This window comes from Haliotis rufescens, unplaced genomic scaffold (genome assembly GCF_023055435.1).
Source record: "Haliotis rufescens isolate VD_foot unplaced genomic scaffold, xgHalRufe1.0.p SCAF_26, whole genome shotgun sequence".
Taxonomy (NCBI): Eukaryota; Metazoa; Mollusca; class Gastropoda; order Lepetellida; family Haliotidae; genus Haliotis; species Haliotis rufescens.
Window position 1 is genome coordinate 901,231 of NW_025963957.1, and position 17,957 is coordinate 919,187.

A 17,957-nucleotide genomic window follows, 5' to 3' on the forward strand; every position below is an offset into this window, starting at 1 on the left:
AAACCAGAACAGAACTTTTAAACATCCTGCACATCTCCAACCATGCCATAAAGTGCTTTAGAAATGGCAAATGGGTTCAACTTTAGTGGAGTACTATCAGTGGCAGAAACCACTAAAATTGAGACCAACAAGTAAACAAAGTCGCAAGTAAACAACAGTAGGGTTGCATTCTCCTCATCTGAGGAATCCTCTAATGCACGTTGTTGTTTTTTTGCATGTGCCGTGGTTAGTGTATTTACGGTTCATCATCCCAGCTCCCCACCCATCATGGAGTGTCATAAAGACAATGCTAAATACCAGTGGATCTCCATCTGGCAGGATACCAAGGATACTTTGGTGATATACTGAAGCAGAAGAATCAATTGACAAGTATCCACCAGAGTGGCACATGAGCCACCGCCTTCTGGGCATACGACTCTAGGCGAAATTACATAGTGACCCATCCCCAGATTCTTGCATCAGACAGGACACATACCTAGGAGAGCGTACACCCCAGCAAAAAAGGACACTGCATTTATGGACAATTTGTTACGTGCCCTGGCACCTGTTTTGCACTACTTTTCCCTATCTAGGCAAGCTGGGTGGCTATGGTATTTCCATGTATCGTTTGGCCGTGGGTGTAGGGTAGCACTTTTGTGCTTTTTAGCTTGGTTCTTGCTAGTTTTACTTAACTTGCTTCCAAATTACTCCTCACGTTTAAGGCTACCAGCTTTCAGGGTAATCTGCTTCTCAGTGAGAACCTGGCCATCCCCGACTTTTCAGCCATGGAATCGTAAAATAGTTTACATTGGGCAACCAATTGTATATTTTGGTAGTTGTCACGTCAGCGGTAGTTGACATTTTGGCCATTGGCGGTACCTGCCACAATGGTTTTTCTCACTGGTCGAGGCAGTGGTAGTTGCTTTTGGACCGAAATGGTAGTTGCCATCTATACTATCAGGGGCCGGCAGCGCGGTAGTTTCCAAGCAATTGTAGTGTTTCTTATAATAAAATATGTTGTCAGAGCCAGAGGCGGCAGCGGCCCTGAGCCAGCAGTGGCAACTGCTACTCACCCTTGGCAATGGTAGCTTTTCATGTACAAGAACCTGCACACCCTCGGCCATTTAATCGACTCTCATGTTGTGTTGTTATTATAGGCACGAGCGTCCACAATATGGTATCCAGTACCTCACCCTTGTCACATCACGCGATAATTGGTGGTTTATGAGAAGACTACACTGCAGAAGACATTTTGTCTCTATTATTATATGCAATCCATTTTTCAGCAACATCTACCACCCACGTACCAACGGCAAACGTGTCAATCTCAGGAGGCGTCACATCAGACTACACGTTTCGTGACAAAGATTCAAATGCCAGTGTAAGCTGTGACCTTACGAGTTCACCGCCGACAGATCTCACGATACAATGGTTCAGGAACGGATTTCGGCTTCAGAATACTGCCCTCCGTGTTCATATGTCTCAACATGAACTCGCTCATGGTCACTTCGTTGGAACACTTCATTTCTCAATAATTTATCGTCGGGATGCGGGTATGTGTTGACTGAACTCGGAATACGTTCATCTCTCCTCTAACAAACACGTGTGAGTGAGTGAGAATTATTTTACGCCGATTTTAGCAATATTCCAGCAATATCACGACGGGACTAGAAATGGGACTTCATACATTGAACCATGTGGGGAATCGAACCCGAGTCTTCGTGTTGACAGACACGAAGGGGCCTATTGATATGAATAGCTAGGATAATTACCATCCACCAGGGCTTAGGATTTAACGAATGATTTGCATTATTGGATTTTCATGTATCTGTAGTTAATGTACTGCAAAAATCGTTTTCTTGTCCTTCGAGTTAAATTTGATATGCGAATTACTTTGGGTCTGTATTTACATACATGTAAAAATAAAACATCAACCCAGTTTAGATTAACAACTGAAACAGATTCAATCGGGCGCAAAAGGCAAAATAGTGGTTAAAAGTATTTAAATGGATCACTGAAATTGCACACCAACGACCATATCAACTTTTGTAAATACTGCTGCCAAGACACACCCCGTGGTGTATGTGTATCACGCATACATAATGACCAGGGATGTGTATAAATAATGAAAATTCCAACCTACATCAGATAACATTACTTTTTAATACAATTATTATACTCTTATTTCAGATTTATATTCTTGCAAAACATCAAAATCTGCAAGAGAATGGACCTCAACAATACACGTGTATTCTCACCCGATATTACAGTTGATATCGGACCCACCATTTGTCGACGACGGCTCTAACGCCACACTCACATGTAATTTATCTAACAAGGACTCTTCGGAACCTGGTGCATTTGCAAACATCACATGGTTTGAAAATGGAAAACCCCTGCAAGGTAGGTCCTGGAATAACGATATTCGGGTCGATTAACAATTACAAATCGTGGTACCTATATAGTGTTTCCTAACTACAGGATATCCTCTTTTGTAATCATTGTAGAACCCACATATAAGATTATGGAATTTTTTTGGTAGGACTGTTTTTCTTATGCGGATGTTGTTTTCTGATATGGAAATGTATTATTTTGATCATATGTATTTTAATTTGTCACTTTCATCATGTATTGGATAGCGTTGGATTGCTATGCCCTGCACATAAACCAGCAGGCCTCGAAAGTTCTTTCGTTAAAGAAGAATTTCTTCCTGTTTCAAGATATATGTTTGATGGCAACATTCCCGCAATATGCCGCCCTTGCATTATGTGAATGTATGTATTGGACTGTCTCAATTCAATAACAGCACCTCAGTCACTTCCGGACTTATTTCCCCATTGTGTTCTGGCTGAAATAATGCCGACGCGACGTTAAATGTTAACTCACTTTATATACACGTTCGTAGACTTACAATCGTAAGGATGTGAAGGGTGTTCAATGTAACATATATAGTTTATTGATTCAGAAACTGGAAGGAACATAACGAAAACTGGACTCGGCTCAGAGAAGCTGTACATTGACAAAGTCTCAGAAGACACCGTTTTCTGCTGTTGCCTAAATATCACATGTTCTCGAAAAGCGAAACTTACAATACTCAAGAAAGGTATATTATCTTATTTTGGACCAAGCTGAGTTTTATTAATGATTACTTTCTTAAATGTTTGCAATTTTGATGATTGTATTTATGATTTGTTTTTGTTGTTTTACGCAGCACTCAGCCATATTCCAGCTATATGAAGCCAGGCTGTAAATAATAGAGTCTGGACAAGACAATCCAGTGATTGACATGAGCATCGATCCACACAATTTGGATCGATGACATGCTTCAACCAAGTCAGCGAGCCTGACCGATCCTGTTAGTGGCCTCTTACGACAAGCGTAGTCGCCTTTTACGGCAAGCAGAGGTTGCTGAAGACCTACTTTACCCCAGATCTGCATGGGTCTTTGTTTATGAAGCATACATTAAGATGTAATATGGGAATCAATATTCGCGACATTTTTACGTTAAGAAATATTGGCCAGATTCATATATAACATCTGGTTTATGCTATACAAACTGTCATCTTTCTAACTAAATTTGTATATTCTTGTATTTATGCCATGCATAACTTACTTTGAACATCTTCTAGATTCAGCAGTTTGTAAACCAGAGCCGGATAGTAAAGGAAGAAACTGGACAAAGGCAAAAGCTGGAGGAACCATGGTAAACGTGTGTCCAGTGGCCTATGATGGTAACTGTCTTTCCAGATTCCACACTTTATGGCGGATTTCAAGTAAACATTAGAGTGTTTTTAGACAAGTATATAAACGTAGACCAACATACATATTTGGGTCTGTGATTTTCTTTGAAGGTACCATATCCCGTAGATGCAATGAACGTGAACAGTGGGAGGATCCCAAGGATTTCTCTTGTGTCAATCAAACATTGCTTGGTCTGATCGATAAGGTAATGTATTATTTTGTTTTTGGATACCTGTGTGTCAACCATACGCCCTGAAATGTTTTGTTTTATACAATTTTCGGACCCATATAGATGGGGGTCAACCATACCAGATTATTATAAGGAGAACGGGGACACGGTCGGCCCAGTCGTACAACGCGCAGCTCGCTGTGCAGAAACAAATAGGCGTGGGTTTTGAATCCCGGTTCGCCCCAATTATGGTTCTCGATTTGTCAGCGTCATACCCTTGCTCGTTGGTTTCAATGGAGTGGTCAACGTCTAAGACCTGCATCGCTTGGGCTTTACTCCAAGAAGAGGCTGACATGCCGTGATATAACTCACTTACTTTCTATACTTTGTATATACTTTATATAAATGAGTAAGTAGGATCGTGAAATATTAATGTTATGATCGGCGGTCAGACGGACGAAATATATCTGCTTTATAAAACACTGCTACAGATAGAACGGTTTCGGAAGCAAAACCTAACGCCCCAACCCATCCGAATCATTACACGTTGGCCATGCGACTCTACTGTGCACCTGGTTAGGGGGTCACTCTTGGTTTTGACACTTTAGTAAAATAGCCCTGAATATTCAGTAATTTTATTTTCATTATCAACAGTAAGACGTAAGCTCCCTGCTCTTGTTAAATTACAGTATTTGTGATCAGATTGGGAATGCGTCGTCTACAACGTGATAGACGCCTGAGCTAAGGCTATTGACCTGATTCGAACTATTCGAACTATTAGACAATATGTTCAAAGTGTCTCAGTTGGTGATTTACAGACTTTGGGAAAAGGATCTTGCAGATAAAAAATGTTAACAATTGGCCCCGCACCGGCGACCACGTATTGTACCTACGTGATCAAATCGACACACTCTAGCCAGATGCTAATGGTGTCAAGAGCGTAGAAATTTGTTGAATCGCCGATGGTCTCGTGTTAAGTTTTCAGATTACTACAGTTTCAGCCTGGACTTTGCAGATATGAGAATGGCAATGTTAGGCAACTTGACATAGTTTGGGATGGGTCTGTAATGATATTTCGAGGGATCACTATGACTGTCAGAACATCGCTCCATGTTTTCCATGGAAGGGTCACTGGACAGTACAACGAGACAACATACTGGCGCCAATAGTGTGCAGTGATGGGATATTTAAAAACGATAATGCTCTTGACCCCAGTGCCCATATCGTGACGGACTACCTCCATTCGCAAGACATCGCCAGAATACAATGGCAGCCATGAGTCCTGACGTTTCCCCATTCAACATGTCTAGGATATGATAAAAGGCCACCCGCTACGTTGGCTATACTGGGCGCGGCGCACCGCGGCAAGAGCAGTGGACAAGACTCCAAAAAATGTCATTGAGAGATTGATTCGGACCATGCCATACCGTATAGAGTAATGTTTGATCAATCGCATAACCCAGAATTGATCAAGTCATCTCAAACGTTCATTATGTGACCACACATATGTCGTTTACATCCGCCAACATGTCCTGTTGATTGTCATGCTACACCTTGTTCTTTCGTTTTCTTATCCGTCTATTGCCTTCATTCGATACCTTTTTCTGTTTCTGTAATCATCTGTTATTGTCGAATATTCCCTACTTCTATTGGAGAGTACGCACATGTTAGATGCATGTTGTGGATCAGAATGTTTGTTTCTACCACCAATAATACTTCTTTTAAATTTGCAAGCTGGAAAACATAGAAGAAAGACTTGAGCCTAAAGACAATATCAGAAATTTACTTCTCAACTTCCGGAATATAACGTCGAACAAAGAGCTTCCCCTAACTGCCGGTGACCTTAACACAAGTATTACCCTCCTGGAGGACATCGCCACATTTTTTAACAGCTCTGAATACATACTTAAAGATGTTACAAAGGTAAGTCAATTGTTATACATGTAGATAAATGACACACAATCAAGCACAAAATTGCTCAACTACTTTTGTTCTTTACACAGATGGTCCAAATGACACGATGAAAGTACCCATACTATAAACCGATACTGCGTTGAATACTATGTTATTATCAAACATCACAGATCTTCCTCGACATTGTTGATGAGATCCTTTCGTTGGAGAAGAAGAAAGACTGGGACTTGGTAACAGAGATGGTATGTATCTTTTGGAAAGTCTTAATCGCACATGCATATACAGTAAAGATACAAAGTAAAATATAAACGTTTGCACATATATATCCGACTATGATATATAACAAAGGAAACAATGATTATTTGGTACTTGCTGAGCAAATGATAAGAGCCCAACACTGAAACTATCTCATTAACACAAACTCAGAGTTTACTTAATTTCAACATGTTTCAAGATGTCAAGATGACTTTTCTTGAGTAGTTTATTCATGACAAAAGATGAAATCAAACTGTAGTTTATGAAATTTTAGATGAGATCTCTGGGGCACACAAGAAACCTATAATAGTTGGTTCGATTCCCGGTTCGCCACGATTATTTTTCTAGGTTTGTCAGCAACATACTCGTGCTCGTGGGTTTTCGCCGAAGTAGTAAACGTCTAAGACCTGTATCACTTCGGGCTTTCCTCCCACATTAAGCTGAAAGCCGCGATATAACTGGAATACTTTTAAAAGCGGCGTTGAACTGAAATCACTCACTCATTCACTCTTGCCTTGCCTATCACCTACGGTTCCAATGTGTTTGATGTGTGCAGTTAGTTTGCTTCTTTCCTCAGACAGAAGTTCCAAGAGCATCGTCTCTCTTAGATATACTTAAACTTCTCGGCGAAGCCAGTGGTCACCATCAAACAGATCAGGTGATTGATGTCACCGGACGTAATTTAAGTAAGTGTTAGACGTGCATACGATACTATTGTTTATAACCTTTTTAATGGTAAATATTAAATGGTTAAATATCAATGACACCAGTTCATGGTGTTTCATGTCAAACGAAACATTCACTGGAACTGAGCGTTACTCTATAGAATCTCATCAACGACCTGTCACTTAAAACCAACATCAGTGTGGTAGCTGGTAGTGACGTTCAATCACGTTTAGTCTTTCAGGTGACGAACACAACGAAGCCTGTTGACATCATATTCCCATCCAAATATAATGCTAATGGCACAGCAACACTGAAGCTTAATCAGATTACACTGCAGAACATAGCAACTGGTAAGAAGACATTTTTTGCTGTTTTATTTTCGTTAAACCTAATTTGTTTCGTCCGCACTAATCGGTTATTTTTATTGTTATACATTCTGATATTCCAAAGGTTCGTATATGTCCATGTTGGATACACAATGTCAGTTTTAGTTCATTGGCACTTGTACCATTATATGTCTATTCTAATATACATTATTGTTTTGCAGAACCTAGAGGCCATTTCATAATTGTTTTGGTATACTTCAGTACACTATCGCAGTTTATATCAACGGCGCACACATCGGCGAGCAGGTAAACGTTTTAGCTGAAACTGATTAGATATATTGTTTCCTGCCACTTATCGCTAAGTGACTTTCTCGAGTAGATGAATTGGTGACTATTTATATAGGAGTGAACTTCATTCGAATTATTATCACATAGAATATGAACCACCTTGTCATTATTATCTTGCCAAGTTAAATGTAATAACTATTTCTTCATGTTACCAGAGCCGACTGTGTCAACAGAGCGACGTTTGATTTCATTGAGGACTCTGCAATCGTTTCTCTGCACATTTACAGGAATAATCCAGGAGAAAGACGCACTTACATTCTCGACTTAAATCCAGGAATTGAAGTGCATAATCCACACAATACGGTTATACACATTTTAGTGTAGTAATATGAATGTATGTGTTTATGTACCACCTACGTGAATACTCAAGCATAATAGACCCTCGAACAATAATATACGTTTGTAGAAGGCACAAAATGACGGCATTAATTAAATTATGATACATCGCGTTGTAATTACCTTTCTAGGGCTGGGGATTCGGAAAAAAATAATTCTATCACAATGATAAGTTTGTTAAGACCGACAGTTTTGTTTGTTTGTTAATCCTGGGACTGTCCTTAATTTTTTTACAAATCCGATTATTTATGTGATCACCACAATTAATTCATATGCTGGATAACTTTACAGGTTCCAGTCGATAAACAGCTGTGTGTGGAAATGGATCATACTGAAATGTAAGCATACAAGGCGCATTTGTATTCATGCATATTTGCAAACGCAGAGTTAAAGATGTGTTATGACTTCCCGCTACATTTTTAGTTTGAAAAATTAATTAGCAATGGGACACGTTTCTCATTACGCCGTAACATCAGTCAAATCAAAGGTAATCCAAGTGATTGAATATTACCACGATTCGGGAGTTTTCTTCACCTGGCATATATCATTCATAATTACTAGATCAGATAATTTGCAAATATAAATATGTTTTGAGATATAACATATCTTGATTCTAGGGGATGGTCAACTTGTTCTGCCACGAAAAAGTCTGGAAATGAAACCATCACTTTCTGCACATATCAACAGACAGGGAACTATGGTGTTGCTGAGGTATCCCGCATCTCCTGTAAAACACCCGTGATGATGCCTATACAAATTCATATTTCACATTTAGTATTAATCTATATTCAAAGAATAATACCATACCCCCCTCTTTAAATGTATTTGTGTTGACTACTTCATGCTATGCACACCACAAAAATTGACCCGTGAAGAATAGGTAGTCAGCAACCTATGCTTGCCGTAAAGAGCGACTATGCTCGCTGACTTGGTTGATGTATGTCATCATATCCAAATTGCGTGGATCGATGTTCATAATGTCAATCACTGGATTGCTGAGGGCAACCATCCAACCAACTCAGCATATTGTGCTGTTTTTTTTACTTCTCTTATCCTTAAAAAGACGTTAATCTCATCTTATTTTGTAACATCCGCAATATATGCAAACATTTGAGTGAGGCATGGAGTTTACAAACCACAACAATTATACCTGTTCAGCACTCTCAGCATAATAATTGTGAAGGTATTGCCATGGAATAATGCCCAGTCGCTGAATACATAAGTATACTCTTAAAAAAAAGAAACGCAAAACGGATATTTGTGGACATAAAAGCAAAATTAGCGGACCAAGAGGTGCAAAATGAAGGGGTGTAATTAGGAGATAAACATACTGTGTTTTCAAGGTAGAGCTAGGTTACCTGTAGATTTAACCCCGCTAAATTGAATTTGGAACCGAACGCGCAGCGTGAGGTTTCAAATGTTAAATTTAGCGGGGTTAAATCTACAGGTAACCTAGCTTTACCTTGAAAACACAGTATGTTTATCTCCATTCTACCATGACTAAATAAAACGCGAACTCTTTGGTGTTAGCAAACATACTGAGTGAAGCGGCAAGGGATGAATCCAGTGTTTTGAGTGGGTTATCGATCTGAATTACGGAATCACCGAACAAAATATGGCGCTGTATATACTCAAGCAGTTTGTTGACACCGTAATACTTCACTCGAACATATGACAGGCATTGAAAGCATATAAGCACGGCAACTTGGTAAGCTAACATGCGGTGGGCATCCCTAAAGAAAACAAGGCAAGCTTTGCAAGGTTTTCGCTCTACATCGCATGTCACCATTATGACGTCATATCGCTCATTGTGACGCAAAAGATATGACGTCACAGTCGTATACAGAAAAGCCCCAAAATTCCAAGCTTTCTGTTGTCTCCAAAACGTAAATACATTCCCTTTGTAGATTTCTAACGTGTTTTCTGCATGAAATGTATTGCCACACATCCTTTGAATACTGTAGTAACCGCATCTGTGCATTTTGTAACCTGTAATTGTAGATATAATTATTTAAATATGCCTACCGACAATGACTGAAAATAGTACTATTCTATGAATATTAGCTTCCGCGGTGATGCGGCCGTCAAACCAGCTGTTTCAATCAGAGGGGGGTTATTGTGATTTAATAGCCTCTGATTGACCAATCAGAATCGAGTAAATTCCAAATTCATGGTAGAATGTGTTATTGTCTCAGTGACAAATTTCCCGGATCACAGTGATCACAACCAGGACATACAAACCATTAGTAAGGAAACACGCACGATTCGGAAAAACGCACCCAGTGCATTAACAAAAGCAATGGAGCTGACATGCAGCAGCACTATAAACGGTATTTAAGTGCAGGGTTTTTGATTGCCTGGCATCTGCGTCAATCGAACAGTGACAGTGCTAGAAACCAACGTCATAGGCCGCTTGCAGGCAGGGCAATCCCGATGAGCTGTAGCCAGGGTTTTCAATGTAGCGCCCTGCACCATTACAAGGCTATGGGATCGGTTTCAACAGCATGGGTCAACACGTGACAGGCCAAGGTCGGGACGACCAAGAGAAGTGAGTGAGTGAGTTAATATTTAACGTCACATCGGCAATATTTCAGCCATCTCGTAACGAGAAGTTATACATTAATTATTCATATATTTAGGCTTTATAAAAACCTGTCATCGTAGGGCAGTACGATAACGAGAATATGACAGATTAGATTTAAAACTAGTTGAGGAACATTTAATAGCAGAAAGAATGAGTTGACAACACAATATAAAAATGGGCTAGAGATCGTCAGAAACTAAAGGGAGATCACCATACCATGGGAACTTACAGTGCCTTTGTTTTCTGCATGGACACGATCAAGATTAACCACCCCCGCCCAAAGATCCGACTGGGCCACCTACGTGAAAAGGCGACCGCAGCCACCTCAACCGCATCCCAAATACCCAGACTGCGCAGAATCCCCGACCAGACCGTACGAAACCGTTTACGAGCAGCAGGTCTACGAGCAAGACGTCCTGTTCGACGCGGCCTATTGAGTCGACAACATCGTCAACAACGACTGCATTTGTGTCTTCAGCACAGGGTATGGCCTCAACTGCGAGGAAGAGATGTCTGGTTCAGCGTCGAATCAAGATTTCTCCTCCGTCGAGGGGATGGAAGAGTCCGGGTCTACAGACGTCGGGGAGAACGTTACGCCGGAAACACATTAAGTGGACAGGTTTGTTTGGGGTAGCGTTATGATCTCTCATCATGGCAGGACAGGTTTGGTCCATATCCAGGGCAATCTTACGGCTCAACGGTAATCAACGATATTATCCTACCCCACTTCCTCCCAAATGCAGCCAAAGGCAATTGTGTATTCCAGCAGGACAACGCTCGACCGCATACAGCACGGATCACAAGAGCCTGTCTTCACAACAACGTTAATGTTCTCCCTGGCCCTCCAGATCACCGGATTTGAACCCGATAGACGCATGTGGGGTGAATTGGATAGAAGGCTACGCGAACGTCAACTACCACCCCAGACGTTGCAGCAGTTAGCGTTGCAGATTGACTGAGCTACCATTTCCCAGGATGTGATTCGCATACTCGTCTCTTCCTTAGGCAGGAGATGTCAGGCCGCTATCGATTCCAACGGGGGACCTACGCATTATTGATGGTAGCTGACTTTCGCTTTGGACTTTTCGTATGTACCGATAACTGAGACGACGACAATCACCAAGCGTTCTCTCCACAACATTTTGGCTCAATACCATGTACGGTTCCTTGTATAAATGTATGTTCCTACCTCACACAAATCTGGCTCTGCGTTTCTATTTTTGAAGAAAAAAAATAATATATATATCTACTCAACAACACAAGTTCCTGTGACACCAATATTAAAGTGTATTTTTCAAACAAGTAAAGTTTGGTTTTCAATATTGTAGAGTCCGTTTGATTCCAATGAGAACGATGAATTGCAAAATAACTCGAAATCCAGAAAAGTGTATGAAACATCAATACGGTACTTGACCATGAATACCCTGTACCCAACAAAATCTGAATTTTGTTTATTTATTCTTTAAGAAACTATCATGTAATTTTGTATAGAAATGTGTACATGACACGTAGGGGAGACAAACCGTGGAAGGCAAAGGGCAAGCACGCAGTCACTGCATGTTCTGTGGTAGGGGAAATGACAGAGCGTTAGAGGGGCCGTCTCATGATAATTTCAGTCGCAATCTGACTCGCTCATGCCATAGATCTCGTCGTCGGAACTGCTGGTGCCTGAACCGACTGCCACTATTATAGGTTGGACTGTTGCTGGCCGTAGTCCATCTAGTGACAAATAACGTGGCTCTATCTCGTCAACGACCGTGGCCACACAACGCCTCCATGTTTCTACTGTTACCCGACCAAGGGATTCCTTTACGAGTTGTTCAACGTAATTTGAACGTTGTGTTCGATCGTCCAACGTCACCCTTGACGATGCCCCATACCAACTCGATTGGATTCAGGTCGCAGTGATAGGTGGCAGTCGTAAGACAGCGTGACCCTGACCCTTGATGTAACTGTCAACTTTATACACGGGGTCAGGTTTCATAGTTTTGATGATTTCATAGAGCTGTGGTTTTGTCGCTCGAGAAGGAAAGGTAATGTTCCTCCGTTGCAGCCAAGTAACCATGTCTCCTTTACGGTTATTAGAGGTTGGAGTCTTGCTTTCTGGATCCTGCACACTATGATACGGTGCATTGTCCTTGACAATGAGGGACTTGGTAGGCAAAGCAGGGACTAATTTATCTTTCACCCACTCCAGAAATACATTGCCGTTCATTTCTGTGTGGTAGTCCCTGTTGTCTTTGAGCTTGGCTCTAAAGACGAGGTCACAGTCTGGGAGAAAACCCTGACTAGCAGAACCAGCATGGCGAACTATGAGTCTTTCACCCTTTCCCATTGGTAACTTTCTACCAGACTCCTTACAGTCACCACTGGGTGCCCACTGACTGCTGGCTGTGTGTGACGCATTTACCCATGTCTAATCTAAGAAGGGCTCATATCCTTCTTCACGTTTCTGCTTGATGGTACGAAAGTAATGATTTCGGAGACGAACAACGTCAGACCGTTCACACAACACAGCCCTATTTTCTCCAGTTATCTTTTTGTATTTGTAACCAAATGTATGCAACAGCTGCCATAGTCTGTACTTTGTAACACGTAAATCATGGTCAGTTTCAAGGTGTTTCTTCAAAATTCTTAGGGACAGGTACTTATTTTCTGAGTGCAGTTTAACAGTTGCACGTCTGACTTGATCCCTCTGAAAACTGTCTAATTTATCAATCTTGCGTGGTTTTGACATGTTCCCTACCTCCTTGGCCTGACTTTTTGTACCTCGTCGACTAACAACATTTTTAAGTTTCTGAGGGGACATACCAAGAGCTTTTGAAGCTCGTTTCAAGAATTTATTAATTGCATAAAAAGGCTTTACTCTTTCTGCTTCACTTCTAAAGAAATCATACACATTTAACATCAACTGTTTAACATCTGCTGAGTAGCGCATCTTGTCATTGAATGAACATGGTCAAAATGTAGCACGTGCAGACCATGCTTGCGCTGTTCCTTCCACGGTTTGTCCCCCTACGTGTATTGGAGACATTTCTATACAAAATTACATGATAGTTTCTTAAAGAACTTCATCCGTCATGGGTCTTAAAATAAACAAAATTCAGATTTTGTTGGGTACAGGGTATTCATGGTCAAGTACCGTATTGATGTTTCATACACTTTTCTGGATTTCGAGTTATTTTGCAATTCATCGTTCTGACTTTTATGCAAGCCCCATGCATTTCACTACCCAAGAATGGGTATAAAATTTTTTGCGTTAACGGGATTCCATATGCGTTGTTCAGCATCGTGCTGACAACAAAAACAAACAAGATTACCAATTATTCAACATTACGAAATGCCACGCCTGTCCGAAAATGAGCGTCTGCGAGCCATTGGTATGCTTGAAGCAGGATCGAGTCAACTTGATTTTGTAAGACAATTTAACGTCCACAGAAACACCATTTGGTGTTTATGGCAACGTTGACAACAGACGAATGCAGTCAGAGACCACCCTCGAAGTGGCAGGCCACGCGTAACCAATAATCGACAAGACAACTACGAAATCGATTCCAGCCAGCAACAGTGACTGCAAGAAGCATCCCTGGCCTTCGACGAATATCTTCACAAACAGTACGTCGCCGCCTCAGATGTGCAGGGATTGTCGCCAGAAGACCCGCCAGACGTCCCAGTTTGACAGGAAACCACCGTCAAGCACGTCTACAGTGGTGCAGAAAGAGTCTACGCTGGACTTTGCAGTGAGGACAAGTTCTATTCACTGACGAGTCTCGTTTTCACCTCAGCCACAGCGATGGACGGATTCGAGTGTACCGACGTCGAGGTGAACGTTACGTCAATCATTGTGTCATGGAAGAAGATCGGTTCGGGAGCGGCAGCGTTATGGTATGGGGTGGAATTACAGCAAGACAGAGGACCCGTTTGATAGTGGTAGAGGTACCGCGTCGAAATTATCGGCCCTGTTGTTTTACCGTTTTTGCGTCGTCATGGCCCAGGCATTACCTTTCAACATGACAACGCCCGGCCTCATATTGCTCGACTTGTTCAGTATTCTCTTCAACAAAACAACGTGAATGTTATCCCCTGACCGGCTCGCTCCCCTGGTCTCTCACCAATCGAGCACATGGGATGAGATGGATCGGCGCCTTCGACGTCAACCACTTGTTCCACAGACACTCAAGGAACTTCGAAACATGCTCCAGCATATGGATATGGACAGATATCCCACAGGACTTTGTGCGACGCCTAGTCCATTCCACGAGACGGAGATGTGTTGCTTGCATCGCAACCAGAGGTGGACACACATGCTATTGATTTGTAAATTGACATTTTGGCATGTTCAAGTTTTTGTTATCAAATCACGCATTTTCAGAAGTCAGTATGGCCAATTAAACCATTTGAACACTTACAGGAGTCTTTTATCTGTTGCAAACCGAAATTGTTTCAGATTTGGTTAAAAACGTAACTTTGCATTAAATCTTATTCATTGTCACAGGAACTTTTGTTGTTCAGTATACTTCAGTTGAAAAGTAGGCCCAGGGAGATGGGAGATTCAGTATCTGTGGACAATGCAGACTTGCTTTAGTTATGACTATAGAATTACGGTAAGGACTTTGCGGGAGTAAATAGTAAGGACTGTGAGGCAGACTAGTGCTCTATATTCGCATATGTTTTAACTGTATTTTTTGTTTTTTTAATACATCGTTACAATGTGTAATATTTCAACAATTATACATTATTCAATCCACTCCCTTTACATCAAACATTCAAGACATATTGCAAATATAGACAATCATAAAATATGATATCATACTAATATTCGTTGCTAGGATTGAAAAGTGTGTGGAAGGAAGACCAGAACGGAAAGAAAGCTGTATAATTGCAATTTGAGAATGCAGTTAGTTTGGTCATATTAAAGTATCTAATAACTTCACGTTGAATATATTTCAACTTCAGCTGAAAACCCTTTCGTGATTGTTTAAAAACAATAAATTTGATAAGTAATATAACTACATTCAGAGAGTTGTTATTCATCCCCTTAAATCAAAATAAAGTATTCTCTTTCCGAAATCAAGTCTTCCTTCCACAGATGTCGTTAACCAGTTGAGAACAAACTCCCACATCTGAGCAACATATTCACAATCATAAAATGCATGTACAAAAGTTTCACTATATTTACCACAGAAGTTGCAACTTGGTGAATCTTTGTAACCAATATTATGTAAGTATTTATTTGAAAGTAATATGTAATGGATATTCCCAAACTGCAACCATCTCCTTGTTGCCATGCAATTGCATCCCACCCACTATCGGTAAATACTTTCTGTAACGTTTTTCCCCATTTAAGCATTCCATGACATTTTATAACCGCTGGTTGTAAGAGTGTGTTATAAAAGAGTTTACGGCCTTGATTACACATTGTGAGTAGTGAAACATTGTATGTCTAAATAGGTTAAATTGCATTATTGATCGAACTATGCCCTGATATGTTAGAAAATTTGTTGTTATTCCATATATATCAATAAAAGATTCATAAGAATATATTTCACCTGTTTCATCCAAAAGAAAGTAGTTGTTTACAGCAGGAATAATTTCATCAGTGACATACTTAGCATCTACCATCCATAATCTGTTAATGTTTTGGATAGAATTCAATGACGGTAATAGCCATTTTGAGTAACTAGAACAGCGCTGATAACACAGGATATAATTTTGATAACAAAAGTGATTTTAAAACTGTATTTCTACCTACTGGAGTCAATAATCTTGCTCTCCATACATTCATTTCTCTTTCATTTTTTTCAAATAGATCTGTATAGTTTAAGTAAATAAGTTTTTCCAGAGCTTATATCGTGATCTCTTTTTTGAACCATTCCATATCAGTGAGGATTTGTCAGTATTAACGTTTGATCCTGAAAACCTATAGCAAAAACGTTTAGTGTATTTAACACATTGTAGAGGCCTTTTGCAGATCCATTTAACATCAAAGCTGTACCATATGCAAATTGTGCTAGTAAATGTTCAATACTGTCAGTCATTATTCCCTTAATACTTTTGTTTTTTCTTATCATTATTGCAAGTATCTCTGCACATATAATAAATGTATAAGGTGACACTGGATTACCCTGGCGACAACCTCTTGTTATCTTACAAAAAGGCTAGCAAAACCATTGACTAATACACTTGATTGAATATCGCTTAAAAATGTGATCCATTTTACTATGCTTGGACCAAAGTTGAAAAATTTAAATGTATTCAAAATGAAATGTCTATCAACAGAATCAAAAACTTTTTCAAAGTCAATCAGCATAAGTAATCCAGGTATTTGTTATATTTATTATATTCCATCAAGTCATATATTAATCTTGTAACTTCCCCTATATATCTTCCCGGGACAAAACTTTCTGATCTTCACTAACACTTATACTTAAAAATTCTATTTGCAATTAATGCTGACGCTATGTTATACGAGGTATTGAAGAGAGTGATTGGGCGCCATTTTTAAGGAAATGTTTCGACTTATTTTCCCCAGGAATACATGTTATTTATCCATGTTTTGTGTTACCGATTGAGATTCATTTCTGTATGCATGATCAACAGACTTAAGCCATATGTTTTAACTGTTGTTCTTTTCAGAACACCGTGAAGATCCCAGAGATAATGATTCTGGCTATAAAGATCGTGGCTGGAATCCTTCTCCTGGCAGTGGTAGTAATGGCGATCATGAATTTCTTGGCGGAACAAAAGTGAGCTATTTATAGATTAATTCGCACCAACGTTGTTTTGAGTACCAAGAGAGTGAGTTGTTTGTTTGTTTGTTTTACGGCGCACTCAACAGTATTCTAGTTATGTGACACTGACCTGTAAGTAAGGAACAGGGAACAATCCAGTGATTGATATTGTGAACACCGGGGACGATGACACACCATTAACCAAGTCACAGACCCTGGCCACCCGATCCATGTAAGGGTGCCAACCACCACAAGTCTGAATTCCAAATACCATCTATTTTTACACTCGGTGTCTCAGCTCACCCCTGAATCCCAATTACCTTTTAACACAAATCTCAAAAGCACATGTCTGATTTACAAGGTGAGGTGAGGTGAGGTGAGGTGAGGTGAGGTGAGGTGAGGTGAGGTGAGGTGAGGTGAGGTGAGGTGAGGTGAGGTGAGGTGAGGTGAGGTGAGGTGAGGTGAGGTGAGGTGAGGTGAGGTGAGGTGAGGTGAGGTGAGGTGAGGTGAGGTGAGGTGAGGTGAGGTGAGGTGAGGTGAGGTGAGGTGAGGTGAGGTGAGGTGAGGTGAGGTGAGGTGAGGTGAGGTGAGGTGAGGTGAGGTGAGGTGGAGTCGCATTCTGGATGATTGCTGGAAAAATAGCGACGTGCATGCACGTGTATGTGTGTGGCCACATGGGGACTCTAACATGGGCCTTCTGTGTGACATGCGAAGGCTTTAACCTCTAGGCTACATCATCGCCTCAAGAGCCGAGAGAAGCTGATTTTGAGTGTGGGCCCGTCAGCAATTAGTCTGCTACAAGATTGTGATCAAGTCCCCCGCTGCATATTACATGTGGAAGATGCATAGCCCCTGCATTCTGTCACTCATACGTCTGGTTATAAGTGTTTAACTTCCATACATCAATG

General features: G+C 40.7%; 1 protein-coding gene across 2 annotated transcripts in view; it reads left to right on the forward strand.

The window, feature by feature from the left end:
• LOC124128322 (adhesion G protein-coupled receptor B1-like) overlaps positions 1 to 17,957 on the forward strand; it is a 70,875-nt gene that overhangs the window by 40,858 nt on the left and 12,060 nt on the right. For both annotated transcript variants that reach the window (XM_048402412.1, XM_048402413.1), the window contains exons 5-18: positions 1,266 to 1,532; positions 2,170 to 2,382; positions 2,945 to 3,082; positions 3,609 to 3,710; positions 3,831 to 3,925; positions 5,624 to 5,812; positions 5,974 to 6,045; positions 6,636 to 6,744; positions 6,958 to 7,074; positions 7,272 to 7,356; positions 7,554 to 7,701; positions 8,026 to 8,072; positions 8,352 to 8,445; positions 16,955 to 17,064. In XM_048402412.1, coding sequence (XP_048258369.1) covers positions 1,266 to 1,532; positions 2,170 to 2,382; positions 2,945 to 3,082; positions 3,609 to 3,710; positions 3,831 to 3,925; positions 5,624 to 5,812; positions 5,974 to 6,045; positions 6,636 to 6,744; positions 6,958 to 7,074; positions 7,272 to 7,356; positions 7,554 to 7,701; positions 8,026 to 8,072; positions 8,352 to 8,445; positions 16,955 to 17,064 — 1,786 coding nt within the window. The remainder of the gene's footprint in view (positions 1 to 1,265; positions 1,533 to 2,169; positions 2,383 to 2,944; positions 3,083 to 3,608; positions 3,711 to 3,830; positions 3,926 to 5,623; positions 5,813 to 5,973; positions 6,046 to 6,635; positions 6,745 to 6,957; positions 7,075 to 7,271; positions 7,357 to 7,553; positions 7,702 to 8,025; positions 8,073 to 8,351; positions 8,446 to 16,954; positions 17,065 to 17,957) is intronic.